General features: G+C 41.3%; 1 protein-coding gene and 1 non-coding gene across 7 annotated transcripts in view; one reads left to right on the top strand and one right to left on the bottom strand.

Moving 5' to 3' along the window:
• The window catches only part of SIK3 (SIK family kinase 3), a 247,582-nt gene that overhangs the window by 156,825 nt on the left and 66,637 nt on the right, over window positions 1–24,120 (top strand). For all 6 annotated transcript variants that reach the window (XM_040483122.1, XM_040483123.1, XM_040483121.1 and 3 more), the window contains exon 4: window positions 11,147–11,308. In XM_040483122.1, the coding sequence (XP_040339056.1) occupies window positions 11,147–11,308 (162 nt within the window). The remainder of the gene's footprint in view (window positions 1–11,146; window positions 11,309–24,120) is intronic.
• LOC121035690 (U6 spliceosomal RNA) lies at window positions 13,592–13,700 on the bottom strand. Its single transcript, XR_005793028.1, has one exon. It is a non-coding gene; the product is annotated as a U6 spliceosomal RNA (small nuclear RNA).

Genomic DNA, 24,120 nt, shown 5'->3' with positions numbered 1-24,120 from the left:
TTGTGCTACCATCACCAGTGTCCATTTACAGAACTCTTTTTGTCTTGCAAAACTCAAAGTCTGTGCCCATTAATCACTAACTTCACATTTACTTGTTTCCTATCCCTTGGCAGCCCCATTCTACATTGTCTCTATGAACTTGACTATTCTAGTTACCACTTAACAGTAGAATCATAGTATTTGTCCTTCTGTGACTGGCTTGTTGTACTTTGCATAATGTCCTTAAGGCTCCTCCACGTTGTATGTATCAAACTTTCCTTCCTCTTTAAGGCTGAATAATATTCCGTTGTGTGTACAGACCACTTTTTGTTTATTTATCCACAGATGGATACATGGGTTGTTTCTACCTTTTGGCTGTTGGACAGAATGATGTTATGAACATAGGTATACAGATGTTAGATTCCATTTTTAAAAGCTTTTTAATATAAGCATTTTCAAATATATGTAAAAGGGAAGAGAATAGTATAATAAACTCTCATATGCTCATCATCCAGTTTTGACAGTTACCAACATTTTGCTGTTTTTGTTTCACCCTTTATCCCAACTTTTTTTTGGTTAAAGTATTTTAAAGCAAATTTGAGAAATCATATAATCTCACTCATTAATATTCATTTACTCACTCATAAATATTTAACATTTTCATATATATATTAATATATATATTTTCATATGTACATATATATATGGAGAGAGAGCGAGAGACTTTATTTTTTTTTAATTTTTTTTTTTTAACGTTTATTTATTTTTGAGACAGAGAGAGACAGAGCATGAACAGGGGAGGGGCAGAGAGAGAGGGAGACACAGAATCCGAAACAGGCTCCAGGCTCCGAGCTGTCAGCACAGAGCCCGACATGGGGCTCGAACTCACGGACCATGAGATCATGACCTGAGCTGAAGTCGGACGCCCAACCGACCAAGCCACCCAGGTGCCCCGAGAGCGAGAGACTTTAAAAAACTTCACCATAATACCTAACTCAAGGTCACCAATACTGTCTTTTTCTTTGTTAGCTCTTAAAACCTATGCAATAAATTCTCAATTTCAAATGTTTTGCCATTTTAGAATATATGATTATAGATTATTTGTATTTAAATTTTTTTAATGTTTATTTTTTGAAGGAGAGAGACACAGAGTGAGAGCGGGGGAGGGGCAGAGGAGAGAAAGGGAGACACAGAATTCGAAGCAGGCTCCAGGTTCTGAGCTGTCAGTACAGAGCCCGACATGGGGCTTGATCTCACCAGCCATGAGATTATGACCTAAGCCAAAGTAAGATGCTCAACCAACTGAGCCACCCAGGCACCCCACGATTATATATATTTTAGATTCTGGTTCTCCCTTGACATATTCTGTCTTTTCATCTTTTTTGTATATCTTGTCCTGTGTTTTCTTTAACATAATAATTGTCATTTTGAAGTCCTTGCCTGCTAACTCTGAGTCATCTTTGGTTTTGCTTTAATCTCTTGACTCTTGACTTCAATCTCTTGACTATTGGTCACTTTTTCTGCTTCTTCCCATGTTTAGTTATTTTTTGTTGTTTGCTAGATATTAAGGGTGACATGTTGTAGAGACTCTGGATTATGTTATCTTCTGTGGTGTTGAGTTTGTTCAGGCAGGAAGTTAAATTACATATGGATCAACTTGATCATGCTGAGGGTTGGTTTTAGGCTTTGTTAGGGTGGTTTTATGAGTTTTACTTACTATTCCTTTGGCACAGTCCTTACTCCTAGGGCTTTGTCTAATGAGGCCTCAACTGAGTGCCTAGAATATTCACAGAGGTCTCTCCTTATAAGCTAAATCTGAACTCCAGCATCTCCTGAATGCTATGTGACATCTAAAAATTTCTCTTTAGCTTTCATTCTCCCACCAGTTTTTTTCTGCTAGGCCTTCCATTGTCTTGCTTTGCATATGTGCAGTTTGGGAGTTGGCCAAGTACCTGAGTGGAATTTCTATGCTAACTGTTGGTGTTCCTTTTCTGCTATCCCACCACCCAAATTCTAGCTCTGTTACTAGCCCCTAACTCTGATCTCTTTCCTCTACCCTAACCTACTTCTCTTTGCTTGACCTCTGTCTCCCTAGGTTGTGGTTTGGGGTGAATATGGGGTTTACCTCTTATGCTTTCTGTGAAGAATCATAGTCTTTTGCTGGTTATTGTCCGTTGTCTGCAAATAGTCCAACTTTTATAGATGGTTAAATATCAGCTACTCTTTCATAATCAAAACTAAAGTCTACAATACCATTCTTATACCCAACAAAATTAACAGTGTTTTCTTCTAATAAATAAAACAGGGCATGTTTAGCTCTCTCTACTTGTCCCAAAACGTCTTATTATAGTTTGCTCAAATCACGATGTAGCAAAGCCCATACGTGCATTAAGTTGATAAGTGTCTCAAATTTTTTATCATTTGTAACAACCCTAACCCTCTCCGGCAGACGTCTACACACTTATTTCTATGCCATTTGTTGAAGAAACTGGATCATCTTGTACAACTTCCTGCATTATGGATTTGAATCCTTATCGTGTCAGTCCGCGTGTTCCTCTAGGTCGCGATTTTGTGTAAAGTGGTTTGGCTAAATACAGGCCAACATGGGGGCGATGGGGACAAGACCACTTCATCGTCTTCCTCTTGCATCATCTTAGGAGTCGTGTAATGTCTGGTTTCCCCACTTTTCGTGATGTATAAAGTTTTATAAAGTTCTTATAAAGTTTCCCATCAGACCTTGACGTAATGGTTTAGCTACCCTTCTAATTTAGTTGCTTAGACACATATTTCATTAGAAATTGCAAAATTGTCATTTTCTGATTCTCTCATTCCTTCTGTGTATTTGTGAATTCTAATTCTTTTGTGGAGAACTTTGCCTATAAACTGTTTAGAAAGTGTAGTAAAGGCAAAATAAGTGCTTGATTCTTTTCCTTTATGTATTAAATTTCAGAATAATGAATTGGTACCCTACCAATCTCCAGTGGTGACCAGAAAAGTTGATTTTATTTGTAATATCAATGTGAATTTATGAATCTTAATACATTTGATGTGTGTCAGTCCCTTGAGTCGTTGGTCTTTTGATGTTTAAAGTTTTCCACTTGGCCAGCAGGAGCCTCTTTCAGTTGACACCTGTGTCCTTTTGACATGTCCCCATGTCCTTTTGATAACTTCCTTGCTTGTAACTAAGCTATCCCAGGCCTACCCTGAATATTTCTCATCTCAGACCTGGAGTCAAACCTGTCTTCTAGGGACTGTGGTCCTTTCAAGTGGAAAATAGCACGTAGAGACCAGAATCTGTGCCCTAGGGATGCTTATTACTGCTACCGGTCTGTCATTGCTTAGAGGCCTTTTCAGGGCACAGAGGTAGGAGATCTGTATTGTTTATATAGAGAAAAGTAAAACACGGGTTTGTACTAACATCCCAATTGAAATGTAAGATTTCAGTCTTTTTAACTTCTTGAATATTGTATATTTATATCTTGTTTTTCTTACGCTGAAAATTGTGGTTCCAAATGACTTTGCCTATTACCTATTTGATATGAGTGAATGAGGGCAATATTGATTCAAAACAATCCCAGTATTATTACAAATACTAAGGAGACTGGTTCCTTTTTTCCTTAGGTTATATCCCATTAAGGCAAAATACTGTGTTTGTCACTAAAAAAAATTACTCTCTGATTGGTTATGTCACAGTTTAACTTACAACTAGGTCCATTTTTTTCCCAGTTAGGTTTCAGGTGTCAGAAATTACTTTTTCTTCTGTTTGAGTAAACTGTGAATTGTTTGATTTATTTAAAACATTATGTGTTTCCAAGGTTAAAGCTATAAAACAGAGTACATTCAGGAAAGTCAAGTCTCCATCCCTTTTTCATCCCCCTATAAGTAACCATTTTTAGAAATTTTTTACTTGACATTACTTCTTTTAGAAAACATATACACACGTATACACATGCACATTTGTATTTTCTCCTCCTTCTTGCAAACAGAGGCACACCATACATATTTTCTAACACCTTGCAGGGATTCAAGGATAGAAACTTATCGATGGACCATGAAACCTTAGTCTAAAAGGGAAGACACACATGTTAAGAAATAATTGTAACACAGCTGTTCACTAATATTATAGAAATATCTAGAATAAAGGCCATTAGACACAGATTTTCTAATTTGTGCATTTTCTTCTAGGGTAGGTGAGTAGGTTAGGGAAAGCTTCAGATAAATGACCTTTCAGCTGGCTTCTAAAGAATGAGCTTGATTTGGAGCCTGTGAATTATAAGAACCAGGGAATAGCCTCATTATTACAAAGTTAGCCAACCCACATTTGCTAGTATATTAGTGTAGCAAGTGAAACATTTGCATTACGTAAGAAATGTCTGAAGAGCATTCTTTTTTTTTTTTAATTTTTTAATGTTTATTTATTTTTGAGAGAGAGAGAAAGAGAGCACGCAGGGGAGGGGCAGAGAGAGAGGGAGATACAGAATCCAAAGTGGGCTCCAGCCTCTGCCCACAAACTGTGAGATCATGACCTGAGCCAAAGTCGGACACTTAACTGACTGAGCCACCCAGGGACCCCTGTGTGAATAGCATTCTTGAAAGGCCTTTCGGAATATATGAGTTTCTCTTTCATAGGCTGCCTGGGCTTGACGCTTAGTCTAGAAGTATTTTTTTAAGGAGCTACAAGAAAACAAATCCTCCTTTAGACATTAATGTGAAAGAACTTCATATCAAAAGAATAGCCTGTTTTTGTTTTAAAGACTTAACATATGGGGCGCCTGGGTGGCGCAGTCGGTTAAGCGTCCGACTTCAGCCAGGTCACGATCTTACGGTCCGTGAGTTTGAGCCCCGCGTCAGGCTCTGGGCTGATGGCTCAGAGCCTGGAGCCTGTTTCCGATTCTGTGCCTCCCTCTCTCTCTGCCTCTCCCCCGTTCATGCTCTGTCTCTGTCTGTCCCATAAATAAATAAAAACGTTGGAAAAAAAAATTAAAGACAACATAAATAGTACTTAGTTTACAAACTTTGTTTAGTGGCACAATGAAGAATTAAGGAAATATGTCTTTATAAGTTTATAGACTTTTCTCTCATTGATATTTCTTGAGGTAATCTGTAGTTATGAAGCATCGATCATCTGCAGAGCATTTTTTTTAATGTGTATTTATTTTTGAGAGAGAGAGAGAGAGAGAGAGAGAGAGAGAGAGAGAAAGTGCAAGCACAAACGGGGGAGGGGCAAAGAGAGGAAACAGAATCCAAAGCGTGTTCCAGGCTCTGAGCTGTCAGTGCAGAGCCAGACGCAGGGCTCGAACTCATGAACCTCAAGATCATGACCTGAGCCAAACCTGGACGCGTAACCAACTGAGCCACCCAGGCACCCTTGCAGAACATTATTTTGTGTATAGTAAGGAGGCAGAGGGAAAGATAGAAACAGTTCTAGGCATATCTTATGACTGTCTCACAAAGAAATTGTGTTTCCTCAAGACCTTTAAGGAAGAAGTTTAATTTACTTGGGATAGACCGAAGAAAACATATAATAATAATTCTGTATCCCAAATAATTCTATATCCCAGTTGCAGTGGTAGTTCCATGAATGTACAGGTGTGACAAAATGAGATAGGGCTCTACTCACATTGTACCCGTGTCAGATTCTGGGTTTTTTCTATAATTATGTAAGATTTACCCACTGGAGGAAAGTGGGTGAAGGGTACATCGGACCTGTCCGTACTGTCTTTGCAACTTCCTGTGAATCTGTGATTATCTCAAAGTAAAAAGTTTTTTAAAAGCGTATTACTCTGGCAGTTGTTTTGAGAGTAGATCGCAGGGGGCCAAGCACTGAATCAGGGACACTCTTTAGGACCAATGCGACGAGCGATTACAGTGATCCAGGAGGGAGATAGTGGCTGTTGGCTAGGTTGCTGACACAAGGGTGGGGTGGAGGTGGCATGAGGGATTGTTGAATTCTGGGTATATTTTGAAGGTAGAGCTAATAAAATCTGCTGATGGATTGGATGTGGGGGTGGGAGAAAGAGAAGGGGGTGACAGCAAGGTTTTTGGCCTGGAAGCCTGGGAGCATGAAGAAAAGAGATAGCAGCTAGGAGTACTGGGGTAGCTCGGTCTGTTAAGCGTACGACTCTTGATTTCAGCTCAGATCGTGATCTCAAGTTCATGAGTTTGAGCCCTGTGTCAGACTCTGTGCTGACGGTCTGGAGCCTTCTTGAGATTTTCCTTCCCCCCTCCCCCTTTCCCCTTTCTCTTTCTCTCTCTTTCTCTCTCCCTCCCCCGCTTGTGCTCTCTGTCTCAAAATAAATAAATAACCTTAAAAAAAAAAAATGATTGCAACTAGATGTAGGAGTAAGTAAAGCAGGCTGGTGTAAGGTAGTTGGATTCTTGGCAAGGAAAACAAAGAACCAAACCTCTGTCCCCCAGTCCTCGGCAGCTTGGGGCCTGCAAGAGTTAGGGACCTGTGATAGTACAGTGAGTGCACTCTTGTTAGCCTGCTCCCCAGCAGCTGAGTTCTCTTGGCCTGGCCCTCCCTGGCTCTTCTGGAAAGGAGCATTTGTTTGATAAACAGGAAGTCGTTTCCATGGGTGTCGAAAGGAGAAATGATAGAGCTGAGTGGCAGAGCAAAGAACGGGCAGCTGTGGTTAGCTTGGAATTGGCAGAGACGTTCTCAGGTAGCCACCTAAGCTTAGCACACGGGCCCCTTTCCCCCCATTCTAGACGGGGTTCTCTCTTTATCATGAAAAGTGAAAAGTTTCTGCCCTGTTGTTTGACCTGCTGTCAGGGTGCAGTCATTTTCAGCCAGTGTTTTGGGTCAGTCAGAGTCATAGACTTAGCAGACAGATGGAGACGCTCTCTGTTTATAGTGGAAAAGTGACTTATTTTAAGAAATGTTGGCTCCCCACCACCATCCCATTAGTGGCCTGCCTCTGATACTGCAGTGAGGCTGAGCAAGGGAAGTCAAGACCGCCTCGTGTGTATTTTTGCTCTTTGAAAGGTTAGAATCTAAATGCACCACAAGATATTTCTTCCTGAGTCAGATTAGGACAAAATTACAAGCAGTGAATTCTGAAGCAGACTTTCTATGCACGCCTGCTCTCATACCTTGAAACTTCGGAATTCATTCCCTCCACTTCTAAGAATTGTGCTCCTCGCGACGTGTGCGTGTCACCCGGTGTCACTAACGTCTGCCCAGTTTGTGAGGAAGAGCAGATAAAAACGACGAAAGAAGCCCAGTGCCGCGTGTGATTTGTGGTGATTTACACTCCTGCCTTTTGATAAGAGCTTGAAACAGGATGCCCGTTTTCTCCTTTTAGCTGAGAGTCCCCTCATCCTTGTCTCCGCTGCCGTGGTTGGAATGAAGCTGTGATAGACACGAAACTTGAAATTGGCCCTGGAGGTGGAGTGGCAGCTGAGTAGACAAGTAGCGAATTGTCAGCGAAGGACCCACGGTGTGGCAGGGCTGGAGCGTGGCCCGGCTCGGGGCCGGGGGCCGGGGGCCGGGGAGCCAGGGGCATGGCTGTCGTGTGGGGAGTTGGGGACTGAGGGTGGGGTTGTGTGTCGCCCAGTGTTTAGGAGAAGCAGCTCCCTGAACCGCCTGGAAGAAGCAGAAGGATTCCTTAGCGCTCCTTGCCCCTGGGGTTTATCCCCACACAATTCAGAATGTGTTTTACTTTGAATACTGAGTGGTTCGGGAGCCACGTGGTTTCTTTTGCATTCTGAGGTCACCCCAGTATTCATTCAAATGCTGTGACTTTGTGGCAAGTCCAGGCTGGGCCGCGGCTCTGGGTTTCTTTGCTGGAAGTTAAACATCACACGTGAGCTTGCAGCATTTTCACTGCCTGCCTGTAGGGCACACGCCGACGTGAAGCAGCCATTTGCCCCCCTGGCAGCCGAGAGGCGGTTTCAGCAGGGGCTGGAAACCACGGCAGGCTGCTGGCTTCCTGGCACACCCACCAGCTCCCGTGGCTTTGCTCTGAAAGCAGACTAACAGGGATGGGAGGGGGGGTGGCCGTGGTGGTGGCAGCAAGATGGGCCAAAATGAAAGCGGAGGCTGGAGTCTGAACGGTATAGAGCCGTTAAGATGATCCTGGATGGCGGAAGAGCCCAGTGCTCCCAAAGCTGAGAAAACCTGAACGTCAGACACAGCAGCTAGGAAAAAAAAACATCCGATGCTCGCAGCCTGCACTGTAGAAAGTGATTTGTTGATCTTTGTATTCGTAGCTGTAGGGATACCGTAGGTGTCTTTGGGAAAATACTATACAGTTGAAGCTCTTTCATCCAGCCTGCTGTCAAAAATACCTTTTAACCAGAAACACGTAACAGTGACGATTGATGTATATCAATGCCTTTAAGCTCTGCAGAATCCCGACCCCCCCGCCCCCCGAAGAAGCAAATGCTTAAATATTCTTTGTATGGTACTGAGTGGACCTTCTTAAAAACAGCTTTTTAAATGTCCTTGGAAGTTAGAGTTATATCATATATTGTGACTCTCAATCATAGTACCAGTTTATTCCCAAACACGCTGTCCTTTCTTTGGCCATAGCATGTAACAGGGTTTATTTCCGTTCAGCAGATCAAGAGGTGGGGATATTGGCAGCATAACTGATTTGTCCAAGGACAACCAGCGTGTCATTGTGGAGATAAAATAGGACTAGGCTGCATTCCACCAGCTCCTGGCCTGTGTAGCAATTTTGAGAACTTTCCAATCGTTTTAGGAAAACAAAGTACTTAGCAAATATAAAGAGTCTTTTTTTTTTTAATAAAAGAAAATCACTTATTTTGGAAATCACGAAATTAATCATTCTGTTGTATTTAAGAAGCTCTTTGATGTGTTCTGGTAATTAGTATTTACTGCCAGACGAATGTCTCTTGGGCATTTTAATTAATGGGTGGCTTGGCCAAATGAGCTTCTGATGGTAAACCTTCATAAGGGTTTATTTTTATGTTTCTCAAGAATAGCTGTCTCTTCAAAGCCCTTTAATTAGACAAAGTTTAGCAGCTAAAACATATTATTAGAATAATTAGGCCTTGGGTTAAGAGGAACAGGGGGTCAAAGGAGCAGGTACTGTTAGAGAAGGGCGTCTTAAAATAAAACCTAGCGTTTCACATGTGATGGATGTCCAGTTCTTTAACAGCTTATATTAAGTGACTCTCCCTAGTTAGGGACTTTGTGTTGTTTCAAGTTCATTTGACAGATCTCACCTGAAGTGTGAATACACCAGAGTGCACACTCGTTTATCACTACCTCTGAACTCCTGGAGAAAGTGGTGGTCTAGACCTTAACCCTCTAAGCTAAAGGCTTCCTGTTTTCTTTCTTGTTTTCTACTACCTTGGTCATCTTGGCTATAGAAAGTGATTGCTTTTTGAGGAAAATGCTTCAAAGAACTGGTGTAGGAGCCACTTGATAATACTAACAATTACGATAATTTCATTGAAGGGTCTTTCTTAATAATTTAAGTGATCCTCTAAGATGCTGTTCTTTTTTTTTTTTTTTTAACGTTTATTTATTTTTGAGACAGAGAGAGGCAGAGCGTGAACGGGGGAGGGTCAGAGAGAGGGAGACACAGAATCCGAAACAGGCTCCAGGCTCCGATCTGTCAGCACAGAGCCCGACGCAGGGCTCGAACTCACGGACCGCGAGATCGTGACCTGAGCTGAAGTCGGCTGCTCAACCGACTGAGCCACCCAGGCGCCCCTAAGACGCTGTTCTTAAAATTACTGTAGTATTTGATCTCCAATATTTTGTGCTCTTTGTGGTCAGAATGCTCTTTGAATTATTTGAAAGTCTGCTCTGTGGATGGATTGTCATTTGGCTCCCCTTCTTCACGCTCTACCCCATTCCTTGTCCTAAGCCCTCCATCTTGGTAAGCACTACGAGGGCGTATGTTTTATCTCAGACTTCCTCTTTGTGATGAAGAAAAGATCTATCCGACTGGTCCTGTGGGTGATCAAGATGGTGCCAAAGACAGTTGGGTACGAAGACTGAAACTACTACCATTGATGAGCAGACAATAATACACTTGTTTATATCGTCTGATTTTTTACTTTCCCAGTATCTCAGGATGCTTACGATGGCAAATGTGTCCTTCTCCCACCTAGATTGGTTAGTTTAAGGATAGTGCCAATGAGACTATTGGAGATTTTAGGTAGAGCAAGCTGTCTTGCCAGTGTTTCTAATCTCATCACCTGTTATGATCTGGGTATGTTGTTAGATGAAGAAATGGGTTGAGGATTCACTGGTTCAGAATAAACCTGCCACTATTAGAAAACAAGTACTTACTTTTCTGGTACTGGTAATTAGTACTGGTACTAATTGGTATTGGTACTGGTAATTAGCAATTCATGGTATTGGCTATGGGTCAACCAGTTCATTTTTAAATATAGAAGATAGTTTGATTTATAGTATTACAAAGTTTATCACATGTAAAATCTTTTGCTATACCTTAGTTAGCCACATAGCCAATGAAATAATTTCACTGAGGTGGTAAAAGCCTCCTTTATTTTCAGTTGATGTTGTCTGTAAAAACTAACAGCGTTTTAAAAAATACTTGAAAAGCACAATAAATGCAGACGGAAAGATACCGACATATTCCAGTATGATGCATTCCAGAGTATAGTCACCAAATAAGTACATTTTTATGTTAAACTATAAAACTTTGAGAAAGTGGAAGAGATATTAGCATCGATGGGCTCCTATATAAAGCTGTTTTCCCCCTTAGCAGTGACTAACTTCTGTCTACTCTTCCCCCAAATGATTGATTATCGTGATTCTGCTTTTTGAGTCACGCGTTAGCACAGGAAATATTGCTGATTCTTATCTTCATGTATATGTTTGCTGTGTGTATGTAATCTTTCGCAATGGAGATAAGAAAAAGGAGGTGTTGAATGTTACGATTTTCCAAAAATACCATTAAAAGCCTCAGAACTTTTTTTTTCCTTCTTACAGTAGAGCATATGTATTCTTATGCATAGTTATGTATACTTAAAACGGTTTGGATACTGCTTGCCGATGGGTTTTTATAGATACAAACTAGAGCCACAAATGTTGCCATTTGTTTGTTTCACTTCTTCAACTGTTCATCTGGTAGGCCCCCTTGCATCCCTCCTGGAGTCTACCTTTTGAAATGATTCCAGGGTGCAAAATGAGAACTGACTGTGCTCTTTTTCACCACAGACCACCTGGTGGCCCATGGCAGAATGGCAGAGAAGGAGGCCCGTCGGAAGTTCAAACAGATTGTGGCAGCTGTCTATTTTTGTCACTGTCGGAATATTGTTCATCGTGATCTAAAAGCTGAAAATTTGCTTCTGGATGCCAATCTGAATATTAAAATAGCAGGTGAGAAGTGTGTTGAGGATGTGAAATAGGAACAAAAGAACTTTTCCTTCAAGGTTCTTAAGCCAGGGATTGTCTATTTCCATCTATTCAGAAAGAAGTAATGTGAAAATACAAGATTTGTGTGTTGGGGAGGGCTTGAAAATTGATAAGCTCTAAAAATACATTTATGTTATTTTTCATGCAGTATTAGATGGAACTAGGCCGGGGAGCAAGAAGGAAAAGAGTGATGTTTAAAGTTCTCTTATTTTGGGGGCGCCTGGGTGGCTCAGTCGGTTAAGCGTCCGACTTCAGCTCAGGTCATGGTCTCTTGGCTCGTGAGTCCGAGCCCCGCATCGGGCTCTGTGCTGACAACTCGGAGCCTGGAGCCTGCTTTGGATTCTGTGTCTCCCAATCTCTCTCTTTGCCCCTCCCCCGTTTGCACTCTGTCTCTCTCTCTCTTAAAAATAAATACACATTGGGGCACCCGGGTGACTCAGTCAGTTAAGTGTCCAACTTTGGCTCAGGTCATGATCTCACGGTTCATGGGTTCGAGCCCCGCATTGGGCTCTGTGCTGACAGCTCAGAGCCTGGAGCTTGCTTTGGATTCTGTGTCTCCCTCTCTCTCTGCTCCTCTCCCACACACACGCACACACACACACACACACACACACACACACACACACACACACACACACTCTCTCTCTCTCTCTCTCTCTCTCTCCTTCAAAAATAAATAAACATTAAAAAAAAGTACACTTAAAATTCTCTTATTTTGGTTGACAGTCGTTTTTGAATAATAAGGAATAAAGTGTAGAATAAAGCAGTGAGAACAAGTGTTAAACTTGTATACTCCATCAGCTTTACTTGAAGAGGTGGATTTATGGCACTGCTGGTATAGAGCATGCTTATTGTGCAGACTGCAGTTTTATGATAACTTAGGAAAAACAGATCTTCTGTTGGTTTAAAGGCAGTCAGTCTCTTTGTGTGCTCACATTTCACTCATCTGTTCATCTGAAGGTGCCTAAAAAGTACTTTTCACTGCCTCGATCTGCTCCTACTTCTGTTTTAATGAACGATCAGCATTTGCCTAGCCAATACAAGCTCACCACCTATTGATAAAAGAAAGTGGCTGCAGTCTAGACAGAAACTACAAACATGAGTAGAAACCAGTTTTTTTTTTCCTGACAGTTTTCAGTATTGCATTGGGTGTCCCTCATCCCGGGGGTCAAAAGGGAGGTGGCGGGGGGGGGGGGGCGTGTCTCATATACAAAATGGTACAGCTAGAATGTAATTGCCCTGGAAGCCAAAGTAAAAAGCAGTTCTAGAGACTTCCCTCCTTAAAAGGGTGGGAGTGGAGAGTTGAGACAGTGTTCTATTACAGGTTAAAGTACCTGCCTTGTACCCTTTCAGGTTGGTGACTCTACAGACTGTTTTGTGTAGATGAGTCTGTCCTCTTTCCAGGCTCTACTTCCACATCCTTGGAATGTCACCTAACTTTTTATTTAGCTATGTTATGCTGATAGATGCACGGTTGGTTAGTACTTTCACATGGTTGTAAGCTCTTGGAGTCCTGCATTTGCCCAGTACGTAGTAGACAAGAAAGAGATGCTTTCTTTATCTTCTGTAAAATTGCATTTTTCCTTTGTCCTTATGTCTGTTGTCTGTTCTCCAAAGCTCTCTGGACTCTAGCAGTTCCCACAGAAGTGGGTAGTATGGAAAGCCCTGGCAACTTCAAACCCTCTTTTGTAATTTTTCACTGGAGCTTCAATTAAATTAATGGTAACAACATCTACTAAGCGTCACAATCCTTAGAAGTATAATAAAATGTTGTGTTAGTTTCCTATTGTTGCTGTAATAAATGACCACAAACACAGTGGCTTGAAACAATATAAATTTATTATCTTACAGTTCTAGAGGTCAGAAATTGGAAATGAGTCTTTTTTTCTTTTTTAAAAATGTTACTCCATTTTTTTATTTTAATTTCAGTATAGTTTTTTTTTAATGTATGTATGTATGTATGTATTTATTTATTTATTTGAGAGAAAGAGAGCACGCAAGCAGAGGGGCAGAGGGGCGGGGGGAGACAGAGGACCCAAAGTGGGCTCTGTGCTGACAGCAGTGAGCCCAACGTGGGACTCAAACTCACGAAACGTGAAATCATGACCTGAGCCAGAGTGAGACACTTAACCGACTGAGCCACACAGGCGCCCCTTAATTCCAGGCTAGTTCATATACAGTGTATATTTAGTTTCAGATGTGCCCTGCAGTGATTCAACAATTCTGTACATTACTCGGTGCTCATGAGAACACATGGCACGCTTCACGAATTGGCGTCTATCATCCTTGTGCAGAGGCTTTGCTAGTCTTCTCCGTATCGTTCCACTTTTAGTCTGTGTGCTGCTGAAATGAGCACCTGAAATGAGTCTTACGGGACTAAAATTATGGCGTTGGTAGGACTGATTTCATCTGGCGTCTCTGGAGAGTCCATCTCCTTGCTTTTTTTAGCTTCTAGAGGTCCCTGTGCCCTTTGGTTCTGGAAGTTTCCCCACAGCACTCGTGCTCCCATTGTCACATCTCCCACTCCTGCCCCAATCCCCTGCTTCCTCTGAACAGGACCCTTGTGGTTACAGTGAGCCCTCCTGGGTAACCCAGGATGATCTCCCCATCACCTGTTCACATCAGCGGAGGCCCCTTTTTGCCGTAGGTAGCACATTCACAGATTCAGCAGAGTAGGATGTGGCTGGCTTTTGAGGGGTTTTATTTAGCCTGCCACAGATGGGATGGTAGTGTTTTTTGGATCATTGATTTGGGTAGTGAGATAAAGGAAGGCCCTCTTTTTCTTCTCCAGTTGTATTCTACCTTCACTGAACAGAGGTTGAAGAATTTTTATGCTTCCTTGGTTCTTGATTTTGACTTTAGAACTATTTTGATTTAGTTACGGGAGATTAGTATGGCTCTTTGTTTTTGTTTGAGAAACCGAGTGTAAAAGCAGGGGTCAGTGATAACTGAAATTAGAAACTCCACGGACAAATACTTGGGTAGGAAGATTTTTAAATGCTTTTCTTTGTTAATAGTTCCAACAAATCCACGTAGTCACCATCAGAGTCTCTACCTGCTGGTGTATAATTACAGACTCCTAGAATGCTGGCAGCCAGCCGTGTGCTCTCTGTGTTAACACATACGGTGAGAGTTTTAAGTTATTTAACCAGAGTCTGCATTTTTATTATTTGTTTCGCCCAGAATGCTGAGCTCCACTAGTTTTGTGCCCTGCTACAGTATCTAACGTTGTCTTTGCTCGTCATGCCATCATTACATAGTCGCTTGCCTCCCCATCCACGGTTTTGCCTTCTCTGGTTGCACTTACCCACGGTCACCTGTGGTCCAGAAGCAGATGGTCTTCCTCATATGTCAGGTATGGTCAGAAGGTCGGTAGCAGCCCAGCACTACGTCACGATGCCTCGCTTCACTTCACGCCATTCACCTCATTTCGTCTCGTCACGTAGGCATTTTATCATCTCATATCATCATGAGAAGAGGAAGGGTGAGTGCAGTACCAGAGGATATTTTGAGAGAGACCAAATCACATAACTTTTAGTACAGTATGTTGTTATAATTGTCCTATTTTATCGTTAGTGATTGTTGCTCTCTTACTGTGCCTGATTCATCAATTAAACTCTATCATAGGTATGTGTGTATAGGGAAGAACATAGCATATAGGGTTCAGTGCTATCCACAGTTTCAGGCGTGCACTGGGGGGTCTTGTGTCCCCTGTGGCTAAGGGGGACTATTGTCCTCAGTTTCTCAATCATTGCTTGAACTCCCTTTCTTATACAGCAATTAGTAGAAATTCTGCTTCTCCTCTGCTAGGTCGTCTCTGCTGTTAGTGGGCCAGTGGGAGAGACGCTTCTAGTTGAAGCTTACTACAGCATGACGAATTTTGGAGAGGCAGATTGGGTGATTGTGACAGGTTAAGATCGGAGAAGTAATGAAATCAATTCTAAATAGGATTATTTTCTCTAATTAATTAAAAAAATCTTCAGAGCGCATGTGAGTGGGGGTGAGAGGCAGAGGGAAAGAGAGAATCTTTGTTTTTTTTTTTTAAGTTTATTTTATTTTGAGAGAGGGAGAGACAGAGAGAAACCCAAGTGGGGGAGGGGCAGAAGAGAGGGAGAGAATCCCAAGCAGGCTCCATGCTCAGTGCGAGATCACGACCTGAGCCAACATCAGGAGTTGGCCGCTCAACCGACCGAGCCACCCAGGTGCTCCTCCTTCTGGGGTTTTAGAATTAAAAAATTCTTCTTAATGACAGCAGCAAACCTGTCTTGTATAGAATTATTTAAAAGATGTTTCTGTAATTAGCAATCCGGAATAAACATTGGTGGTTTTCAGAACAAAGAATTTTATTTCTGAAAGGCAAAGTCACCAAGTGTAGAACTACAAATGTGTAGTGGTCCTCTGAACACATACCTATTGTTAAAGGTTCTTTGTTCAGGTGTCATGGGCAGCAAATGCTTAGACCTCTGGAAAGTTAAATAAACCCAAATTACATTTATATATGTGTGTTTCATGTATATGTGTACATATGTACCATGTTATATGTGTATGTATGTATACAGCACTTTACAAAGCATTTTCACGTGTATTATTTAATTTTGCCATATTTGGCACTCAAATACAACTTATTTAGAAAACATTAGAGTCTCCAAAAGATATACCTTTAACTTTCCAAAATTTTGAATTTCCTGTAAAGAGCACTCGTGCAAATGTCTTTCATGTAGAGGGTCCAGCACTGGGAAAGAATGGGATTCTTGGCCCTTGACCTTCCACTTCTCGTGTCGCGGACACGTGAGGATCCACAGAGGAGCCAATTAAATGGGGCGGGGGGAGCACAACACCTCTCTCAGCCTATGGCCTGCATTGCTGAGTGACAGTGTGTTCACCAGCTACCAAATTATAGTCTGATACAATAGAAGCGATGTCACAAGGCACGCCATGATTCATTGTCCCATTAATTGTACAGTCTAATTACCACAGAAGTTCAGAGGATGAAGAAACCACTTTAGTTTGTAAAGTTCCATTAGACTCTCAGTGCCACAGGGACTGTAACCACATCCTGTGTATTGCCCCCCCCCCCCCCAGCCCCCCGTGGACTAGCGTATGCCTGTCCTATAGTAGGTACTCAAAACTTTATTGACCTGAACTTTAGACTGGTGACAAGGACATAAATGTCCTATTGAGGATATAACATTTGAGGTGAGTGTAAAGGATGAATAGAACTCTTTAAGTGTAGGTGTAGAGGAGAGAATTCTAGTAGGATTAGTCAGTCAGCAAATGTTAATAAAGCACCTGCTATGTGCAGGCCCTGATCTGCGCACTGGGGATACAGCTGCAGAGTAGCTGTATAGAGTAGTCCCTTGGAACTAACATTCTGCTGGCGGGGCAGGGGGGGGGGGTAGGCAGTGAACACATAAACAAATAAGCCCTCATAAGGACTATGAAAATGATGAAATCAACAGTGCGCTAGAATGACTTTGTGCGAGAGAGAATGCTTTTAACCAGGATAGTCCGAGCCTTCCAAGCAGAAGGAAGAGCAGTGCAAAGGCCCCAGAGAGGTGAATTTAAGTTTGACAGGGTAGGAGAAAAGCTGATGTGGCTGGAGATGATCTCTAAGCGGGGTGTGGAAGGAGGCGGGGTAAGAGAGCTGGCAGGGGCCAGTCCATGTGGAGCTTTACACTCGTGCTGAGGATTGGGGCTCATACTTGGTTACAGTGGGAAGCGGAGCCGGAGAAGTACGGGCAGCAGTAGAATGGACGGGGCGTATTTGCAAGAAAGGTAAAGCAGCTTGGCTGGAGGGAAGGTTTAAGCAGGGGAGTCCTGCCTGAGAAGGCAGGAGAGAGGCCAGACTGTCAAACTGTTTGAGCACCAGGCTCAGTAAGTCAGATTCAGGACGGATAAGGAAAAAAAAGGCGGGAGCAGGGTGAAAGGACAGGGAGAGCAAATGGGAAGATCCGTTAAGAGGCTATGAAATGGTGAAATCCTGCACCGAGGTGGTGATAGTGGACATGGAAAGGAAGACGGCACACCAAATACAAGAGTGAGCAAACGAAGAATTTCTGTGGATGGTTGACGACTCACGTATCTGGGCCAGGAAGAGGGAACTTCCAGTCAAAGACGTGTGTAGAAATGGAGAAATCACATTTCCTATTGACGGAGTATATTAAGCTATCAAGGGAAGATGGTGTTGTCTTATATTTAATGCTATTTGAAAGCAATTTTAATACTTGTCCCCAAAGATTAAGTAGAGAAATTTCTATATTTATAAGAAATTGCCTAAGAAAAGACCTAAATGTGGCTGGCTTACTCCCTGAAGCAAAATTATTTGAAATACTCAGACGTTTTGAGAATGTTTTGAAAATTGTGGAAACTTTTTTTTTTTTTTTAACCTAAGGAAGTTGGAAACTTTTCTCTTGAAATGTCGACTCCTAGAATGGTCTCCATGAGATAGTTTCCACTCGGGTGTTATTGTTTTAGTTGGCAGTCAGTAGACAGCAGAGATGCGAAGCACAACTACAGCAAAGCCAGTGTTTTGGAAAGAATTTCCAGAGTGCACGGATTTAAGGTACTGTGGAAATTTTTGACCTTAATGCGGTTGAGATCTAGACTGTTTTATCTTTTAAAAGTGAGAAACTATAACACTCCATGAATCCACTGACTCTTCCCCTTAAGTATGAATTTGCTGAGATACAATCACATAGGGAACACAGGTTGTGAGCCTCGGGTTTCTGAGAACCCTTCCCCAGTGTGGTGGTTGATGTCTCACAGCCCATGGAAAGTCGTTCCGGATATTCACCACAGCCGTCACAGAGTTTGTATCATGGTCGTAACACCTTTATTTAGGGAATCTCTCAGTGCACCTCCCTGGCTACCGAGTAATAACTGGAGACCTCGAGAGGCCCTGTGACTTTCCTGAATTCCCGTCACAATAGGACCTGGGCGTCGCAATGCCTCAGAGTCTGCCCTCCCTCTGAAATGATGTGTGACCCTCAGCTAGAAGGTGCTAACGACTTTCATGTATGTTGACCCTTGGGAATACAGTTTGAAAAATGATCTCTTCTGGTTCCTGTTCCTGAGACTGGAGCTTACAAAAACGAAAAATTGACATGCTCTCATTCGGAAGGCATTTTAGGGACACACACGGTTGATTTATTTTGTATGAAAAAAATTCTGAAGTGAAAATTCAAATGAACAGATTTTTGTTGGTCATGGTTCCAGGTTACAAGTGAGGTCTTACTGATCTTGAAAAGTGACTGCGTCCTGCTAAGATCAAGCACGTTTTCTGTTTACAGGGCCTAGCTCACAAATAGCTATGCTACCAGTACAGAAGCATTGCTTCTCAGATTCTCCCACTGTGGTTTCCCTAACATGGAGGGGAATGAACTCACACAGGGTGGGGGTCAAGTGTGGGATTGATGACCTACCTAGCCTGGAATGGTTCACTTTTTAAATCACATGCTTTATTTTAAATTCATGCACGTTTTGTTTTCACCTCAATGTCCTACAACATTTGTTTTAATATTAAAATTATTCAACTTTATTTAACATAGAAAAAATTAATATTCCAGGAAGATGTGTTTTATTTAGCCTATGGTTTCACGTAACTCTTGGCACACTGCAGCGTTATCCCTGGGGGTATATAAACATACACGAGTTCAAGAAACCTGAGAATAAAGATTTTCTTCCCCCAACTACAAATTCCTCTTACACAGACTTTTGCACTTGCAAATCATTTGGGGGATAATTAAAAGTCCGTAAATCAAGTAATGATTTAGGCCTCCTCACCCTCCTTCAATGGAATAGTTTGAGAGCCTCTGAGGGTAAATCAGGCAGGTCTACCTGCTAGACGGGAGCAAATGAGCACACTTACCACTCAGCCGGTCCCTTTACTGCTTAGGTGAAGCCGTTGGCTACCATGGTAGTTTTGACTAGGATGCGGTTTTTTATCATATTTTATTAAATTTACCTCCGTAATGGACCATTGGACAATACAAAGCATAAGAGACACGGATGTCAAAATTCAGTTAATGGAAATAAGAGTAGTAATTCAGCAGTGCTTCAAGACAAACTTTACCAAATGAATGGTCTTCATTTGATCACTGTTCTCTACGGCGCATCACGGTCTTTGTCGGACCTCAAAAACCACAATTTGATACACACACGCAAATATACATACACGTGCACAACACGATATCCAATTTGCTTTATTGGGAAGAGAGACTATCCCAATATAGAGATTATCCCAATATAGAGAGACTATCATAATGTATTATTTGCATGGAGGTACTAAACTTGCTTACCCATTTTACCACTTGCAACCAAAACATGAAAGTGACTCAGACAGGTTTGTTCTTTAGGTTCAAAATGTAAGCATTTCAAATACCAGGGCATGAAAAGTTCTTGGCTGTTTCAGACGTTATAATCTCAATATGTATGTGGCTTCCCGACTAAATATGAGATAACAATTTTAAATTAATATAGTGAGTCACTTTTAAAATGGGAAACATTTCTCTTGTTATAGTGACTTTTAAAAAAATAGAGGTATGCTTGACATAGAACATTATATTGGTTTCAGGTATACAGCATAATGATTCAGTATTTATATATATAGTGAAATGATCCCCACAATAAGTCTAGCTAATGTCCATCTTTACATAGTTACAAAATAATTTTTTTCTTGCGATGACGACTTTTAAGATCTACTTTGTCGCAACTTTCAAATATACAGTACAGTATTACTATAGTCACCATGCTGTCTGTATATTATATCCTCATGATTTATTTTATAACTGCAGGTTTGTACCCTTTGACCCCTGTCACCCATTTCACGCAACCCCACCCCCCTCCCCCCTGCTTCTGGTGACCACCAGTCTCTTCTCTATATCTATGAGCTTGTTGTTGGTTTTTTTAAGATTCCACATATAAGTGAAATCATAAGATATTTGTCTTTCTCTGTCTGAGACTTACTTCACTTAGCACAATACTTTCCAGGTCTATCCATCTTGTTTTGAATGGCAAGATTTCATTCTTTGTTATGGCTGAGTAATATTCCGTTGTGTGTGTGTGTGTGTGTGCGTGTGTGTGTGTGTGCATGCCCTGCATACATATACATACATGCATACACACACACACACACACACACACACACACACATATTCTTTATTCATCCATTGACAAGACAGTTAGGTTATTTCCTTGGCTATTGAAAATAATGCTGCAGTGAACACAAGGGTGTGTATATCTGTTTGAATTAATGTTTGCATTTTTTTTCAGGTAAATACCCAGAAGTGGACTAGCTGTGGACCATATAGTATTTCTGTTTTTAATTTTTTGAAGAACCTCCGTACTGTTTTCCATGGTGGCTGCACCAATTTACATTCCCCCCAGCAGTGTACTGGGGTTCCCTTTTCTCCACATCCTCGCCAACACCTGTTATTTCTTGTCTTTTTGCTACTAGCCATTCTAACAAGTGTGAAGTGATATCTCATTGTAGTTTTGATTTGCAGTTTCCTGACGATTGGTGATGTTGACCATCTGTTGGCTATCTGTATGTCTTCTTTGGAAAAATGTCTATTGAGATCTTCTCATTTTTTTACTCTTTTGTTTTTTTTGTTGGATTTACTCAAGTTCTAGGAGTTCTTTATCTATTTTAGATAAATATCATATATATCATCAGATATATGACTTGAAATATTTTCTCCCATTTAGTCAGTTACCATTTCCTTTTGTTGATGTTTTTTTATAAATATAAATATTACTTAGAATGAACTTTTAAATCCAATTTTAATAATATACTAATATAAAATAAAATATCTTGATTAAACTTCTTTCCTTGTCATAAATCATGCAAAAATGAGAAAATTATTTTTTAAATGTCTTTCCTGGGATGTTTTTAATATAACATATTCCTTTGAAGGGAGTTTGTGAGTCAAAAAGTTGGAAAATACCGGATACCTATATAGTGAAATCGGTTACAGTTTTCTTTACATTGTAGTTCACATGTAACTTATTGGGGTTTGGGGATCAAATTGAGAGATTCTGTGAACTCTTGATAGACTCTTCTTCAGGAAGGCCTCTATTATTTACCACTTGCCCCTGAATTTTCCGCTAAAACTCGTTCTTTGCTTACAATTATATGGTTAGATGTGTAATTGTGTTATGTGTGCCTCCCCGCAGGACCGACTGCTCCAAGAGGGCGATGGCCACGTGTTTTGTTCACCTTGTGCCAAGAACTCATGAGTGGTTCTTCACAAACTTGGGGAGTACCCTACTCCTGTTACATATTTGTACATTACCCTTTAGGCAGGTTATTTATATTTCCATTTGGTGCCTTTAGTTTCTGTTGAGTATTTAAGGGGACTTTGATTCATCATGGGCCATAAAAGGCACACCAAAATTTTGTATAGAATGCTCACCTGTCAGTGTTGGAAACTTACCTGATTGAATGATTGGACTTTCATTGTTCTGATAGAATTTAGAATTAGGACTATGTATGTATAGTATGTATTTAATGTATTCAGGAATTCCAATGAATATTGTTTGCAGGTCTTAGAGACTAAGTATCTTATTACAGCCTTTCCCTTTACATATCTACTCAATACTGAGTTTGATGAAAAGATCCTGTGTTGGGGAGAGGTTTTGTTTGTTTTTTGTTTTTATGAGACGGGTTGGGGTAGTGTTATCTATAACAGAGTGGGGAGGATTGGTTTATTATCTCACTTAAAAATAGCTGAGTTCAGTGATTCTAACTGCTAAGGTATTTTAAAGCTTTGGGGGAAAATTCATAAGTCATTCATTGAAAATGCCAGTGTAATGCTGGTCCAGCCTTTTTGTTTTTAAACTTTCATCTTCCACAGAGATAGTGTTGTGCTATATAAATATATAGTGCTAAGAGTAGGGGAGGGTCAGAAGATCGGTCAGATCAAGTGGCAGATACATACGGAGCAGTCCCATATGTGACATAATAGCAGCACTGACAACAAAAGGGGACCGTACTGCTTCTGTAATATGTTTTCAATCCCATGAACATTATCCTCTCCCGTCCTATGATTCTGACCTTCCCTGGTCTCTTAAACTAAACGAAATATCCCCCTCCCACCACCAAAAAAAGCTGATTCCTTGATTTCTTTTTCCCCCTTAAAGGAATTTCTCTTGTGTATAAAATGCTCAGGCTGTGAGTCAGTAGTTTTTGGCATCATTTCTTTGCTAGCTCCTAGTCAGGAAGTTCAGCCAGGGGTTGGAGTGATTGCTAAACACTGAGGACTTCCCAAGACCCGTTTTTAAGACTGAACTAATAATGTGACTCCTGGGAACTTCGAAACTCATCCTTCCTCACTACTGTAATTCTGAGATTCACACAGTTGGCTTTTGTTTTGCGCAATTCCAAAGAACGCTTTTGGGTCACATGATTTCTAGGCTAGTAGTACTGCATAGGAGAAGCAAGATCAGTTCCTTATCTGTGCTGTGTTCCATTTTCACAGTCCATATAACAGTCTAAATGTTGTTGATACAGTGTTCTTACTGTGGTGTTGATCTTCGGTCCTTTGAGTCATTTCTAGCGAGAATAAATATCTGACAGCTGTCTCCTCCACCCCTCCCCTCCCCTCAGTCCACTGGGAAATTAATCAAGGGCCAAAATAATTTCTCTTCTTGGTCTTTGTAATTCCACGTGGGGGATTAGGATTACGAGTCCTCAGCTTTCATATGTTACAACATGAAGAATTTTGTGTTTTCTGGTGAGGGTGTTTATTGAGGATCAATAAGTATTTTCCCATTTTACTTTGTCCCTCTCCCCCCTACTTCTGAGCAGTTTACTTACAACGGCAAGGAAGTGAAGCACAAGTTACGCTTGGAGGGGTTGCCTGTCCGTTTTCGCTTCGCTGTGTTACCTTAGCCGACATTGTGAACATTGGAACTGGCTGCAGGCTAATCTGTTTACATCTGTTTTGAATTGCTTCTTGGTCAGCCAAAAAAGAAGTGGAGGGTATTGCTCTGAAGTGGTGGACCAAATAAGAAAATTTCCTGTTGCAGTTGTCCTGATTTTTAAATTAGTGCCACTCATTCTTTCCTGTTTCCCCCTTACCACATAGACATACCCCGTTGATGATCTGCTTACTTTTAGGGATACACTATCACCACCCTGTATAGCCTCAGGCCCCCGATCTCGCCTAGAAAAAAGAATTTCAAGTCTCAAAATTGATAGTCAAGCTCTGGTATTTAAACCATCTCTACAAGACAGACATATGGTTCAGATTAAAGTCTGCTGCTCTGTATTAAGAGAAAGGGATATGAGATACCATTTCAGCCTGCAGACAAATGCTGACCAACCAGGGTGTTGGGGGTTGGAAAGAGACTTAACAGATTACGTTAGGAGCCACTTGTGAGTGGAGAAATAAATGACCACAGGCCACATGAAGAGAGCAACTCCACCCATATGGCTTCTGTTGTGTGGGTTTGCGTGTCCATCTTAACCAGTTTCTGCTGCTGTTTTCTTCGGTAACTCTTGAGACTATTCATCATTTTAATGTCGAATCTGTAGATCATGGGGCTTTCCCGTTGCCAATAAACGATCGGGGACATAAAGTATCGTTACGGGCATTTTTGTACCAGAGAATTTTCTGAAACTGTTATAGAATGGTCACCGCCATATGCGTGGTTACCATGTGATCATTCATACAAAGTTGTAACATCATTGACTGTATTCCTTACGGTGTACTTTTCATCTCTGTGGCTGACTTATTTTATATTTGGACGTTGGTGCCTCTTTTTTTTTTTTTTTA

The sequence above is a fragment of the Herpailurus yagouaroundi genome, unplaced genomic scaffold (genome assembly GCF_014898765.1).
Source record: "Herpailurus yagouaroundi ecotype Mexico unplaced genomic scaffold, PumYag 161, whole genome shotgun sequence".
Lineage (NCBI taxonomy): Eukaryota > Metazoa > Chordata > Mammalia > Carnivora > Felidae > Herpailurus > Herpailurus yagouaroundi.
This window is presented reverse-complemented; position numbering and strand designations above follow the sequence as displayed.